Source organism: Gavialis gangeticus, unplaced genomic scaffold (genome assembly GCF_001723915.1).
Source record: "Gavialis gangeticus isolate Ggan-Ray unplaced genomic scaffold, GavGan_comp1, whole genome shotgun sequence".
Lineage (NCBI taxonomy): Eukaryota > Metazoa > Chordata > Crocodylia > Gavialidae > Gavialis > Gavialis gangeticus.
In genome coordinates this window covers 9,758,130-9,759,971 of record NW_017729014.1, presented here as the reverse complement: position 1 = coordinate 9,759,971, position 1,842 = coordinate 9,758,130, and the positions used below count along the sequence as shown (strand labels likewise).

General features: G+C 42.6%; 1 protein-coding gene across 4 annotated transcripts in view; it reads right to left on the bottom strand.

The window, feature by feature from the left end:
• Positions 1-31: 31 nt before the first annotated feature.
• Positions 32-1,842, bottom strand: part of CDK11A (cyclin dependent kinase 11A) — a 20,307-nt gene continuing 18,496 nt past the window's right edge. For all 4 annotated transcript variants that reach the window (XM_019511704.1, XM_019511706.1, XM_019511707.1 and 1 more), the window contains 2 exons: positions 1,386-1,575; positions 32-326 (listed from right to left, as the gene is read on the bottom strand). In XM_019511704.1, the coding sequence (XP_019367249.1) occupies positions 234-326; positions 1,386-1,575 (283 nt within the window). In that variant the 3' untranslated portion in view covers positions 32-233. The remainder of the gene's footprint in view (positions 327-1,385; positions 1,576-1,842) is intronic.

The window sequence follows — 1,842 nt, the reverse complement described above, 5'->3', positions numbered from 1 at the left end:
CACAGTTCCAGTCGACCTTCTCTTGCCACCATCCACACTCAGCAAGCGCCTTCTAACCAGCGACGGACAACTGGAGGTTTCTGTGAAAAGCATCGTGCCTTTCCAATATGAGGAACAGAACTGGCACACCCGGCTACCTACTTCCAGTAGTGACGCGGTTGAAGTCAAAAGCGCTCAATCTCTGTCTCAGTACCTCTCTTTTTTTTTTTTTTTTAAATCTCCTTGCACTAATTTTAGAACTTGAGGCTGAAGCCAGGGCCTGCTGCCGATGCTCCTTGATTTGTGGTAGTCAAGTGAAAGCCTGTGTCCTTCAGATCATCGTCACCCTGTAAAAAGTCAACATGCAATTCAGGTGTTTTATTGTGTGCATTTGTGTAAGGGTCAGAGTGTAACACTATAGTAAGAGCAGAGCAACCAAAGAATGAGGGAAATGCAGTGTTCCATTTAATGCCTCCAAGCTGGACTCTAGCTAAGTTTTTATTCATGGCCTTTAATCATTAGTACCCCAGGACTTTATTTCCAAAAAGACCTCAACAGGTTTCCTTATTTTGTACCCCTATACTTGAGTGCCTGTTTTTTGCAAACACTACCCTGCTTGGCACCAAATCAGATCAAGTCTGGACACCCACCATTGAGTTCTGCATGGTCATGCACATTTAGAAGCGACCTCCACTAGTCTGTTCATAGATAATCAAAATCACCGTGGGTACAACAGATAAATCACACTGTCTAACATATGCTGGATTGGGGAATAGAAACAAAGAGGTGGAAGTGAATAGGGAAACTGAGGAATACTGGATAGAACTTTGCAGGGAATCTAAATGACTACAGCTTCTCCAGAGTTAGCAAACAAGGAAGCAGAAAGTCCAGCAATGTTAAGAGCCTCCCCACCCAAAAACTTTTTCCAATGATTTGTCCTTCCAGACTTCAGAGGAAACAGAGAAGCTTTCCTCTGCCTCTGACTGCCTCCCACTTGCCAAACTGGGGATTTCAGTTTTCATTTTAAGAGACAGGTCTCAACATTGGAAGCCAGGTTTACTCCAAAGGGAAAAGCAACCTGAACTGTGCTTGAAGAGGGGTCTGCTCCCTCTCAGATCTTACTGTCAAGATAGTGATTCTGCTGTCTATGCGATGGCAAACAGAAACCAACAGACCAACATCTGCAAGGCCCTTATTCTTATATGGACAGTAGAAACAGGAAGTGTCTAACACTCCTCTCATATGCTCTACAGGAACCTTGCACTTGCTACTAAATCTAATGATTCCTGGCCCAATTATGCTGATGCAGTATAGTCTACCAGCCTTCCCAAAACTAGTAGTCGGAGACAAGAAAGGAGTCTGAGAGCCTATATTAACTGATTTTGTACTGAGGTCACAAAACCTACCAACTGACTATATCCAAGGCCTCCCTCTGGTGGTCGTGGGCTTGTACCACGTTTCACTCTTTGTTGTTCACTTTTTGCTGGCCATGTTGGAAACATGGCCGGTTCAATGGGGAGGGGAGTCTCTCGGAAATACTCATGCTTCAAACCATCCTCGGCTGTGATTCTTCTTCCTGGATAGTAGGTCAAGAACCTGAAAATTGTTCAAGGCAAAGAAATGTGATGGGAAAAAGCAGAAGAGGGGGAAAAATTAGCTCAAAGGAAAAATCTAGTCAGACTTCTCATTTATAAAACTCCTTTTTTGTAACAAAGGCTTATTTTAAAGTTTAAAGACTCTCTTATAAAATCAGCCAGCTATGCCTCATTTTTCAGGAGCACTAGCATGCATAGATATATGCCATCTCACTAATGGTGCTCCATAGCACTAAAAAAAAAAAAAAAAAAAAAAAAAAAAAAAAAA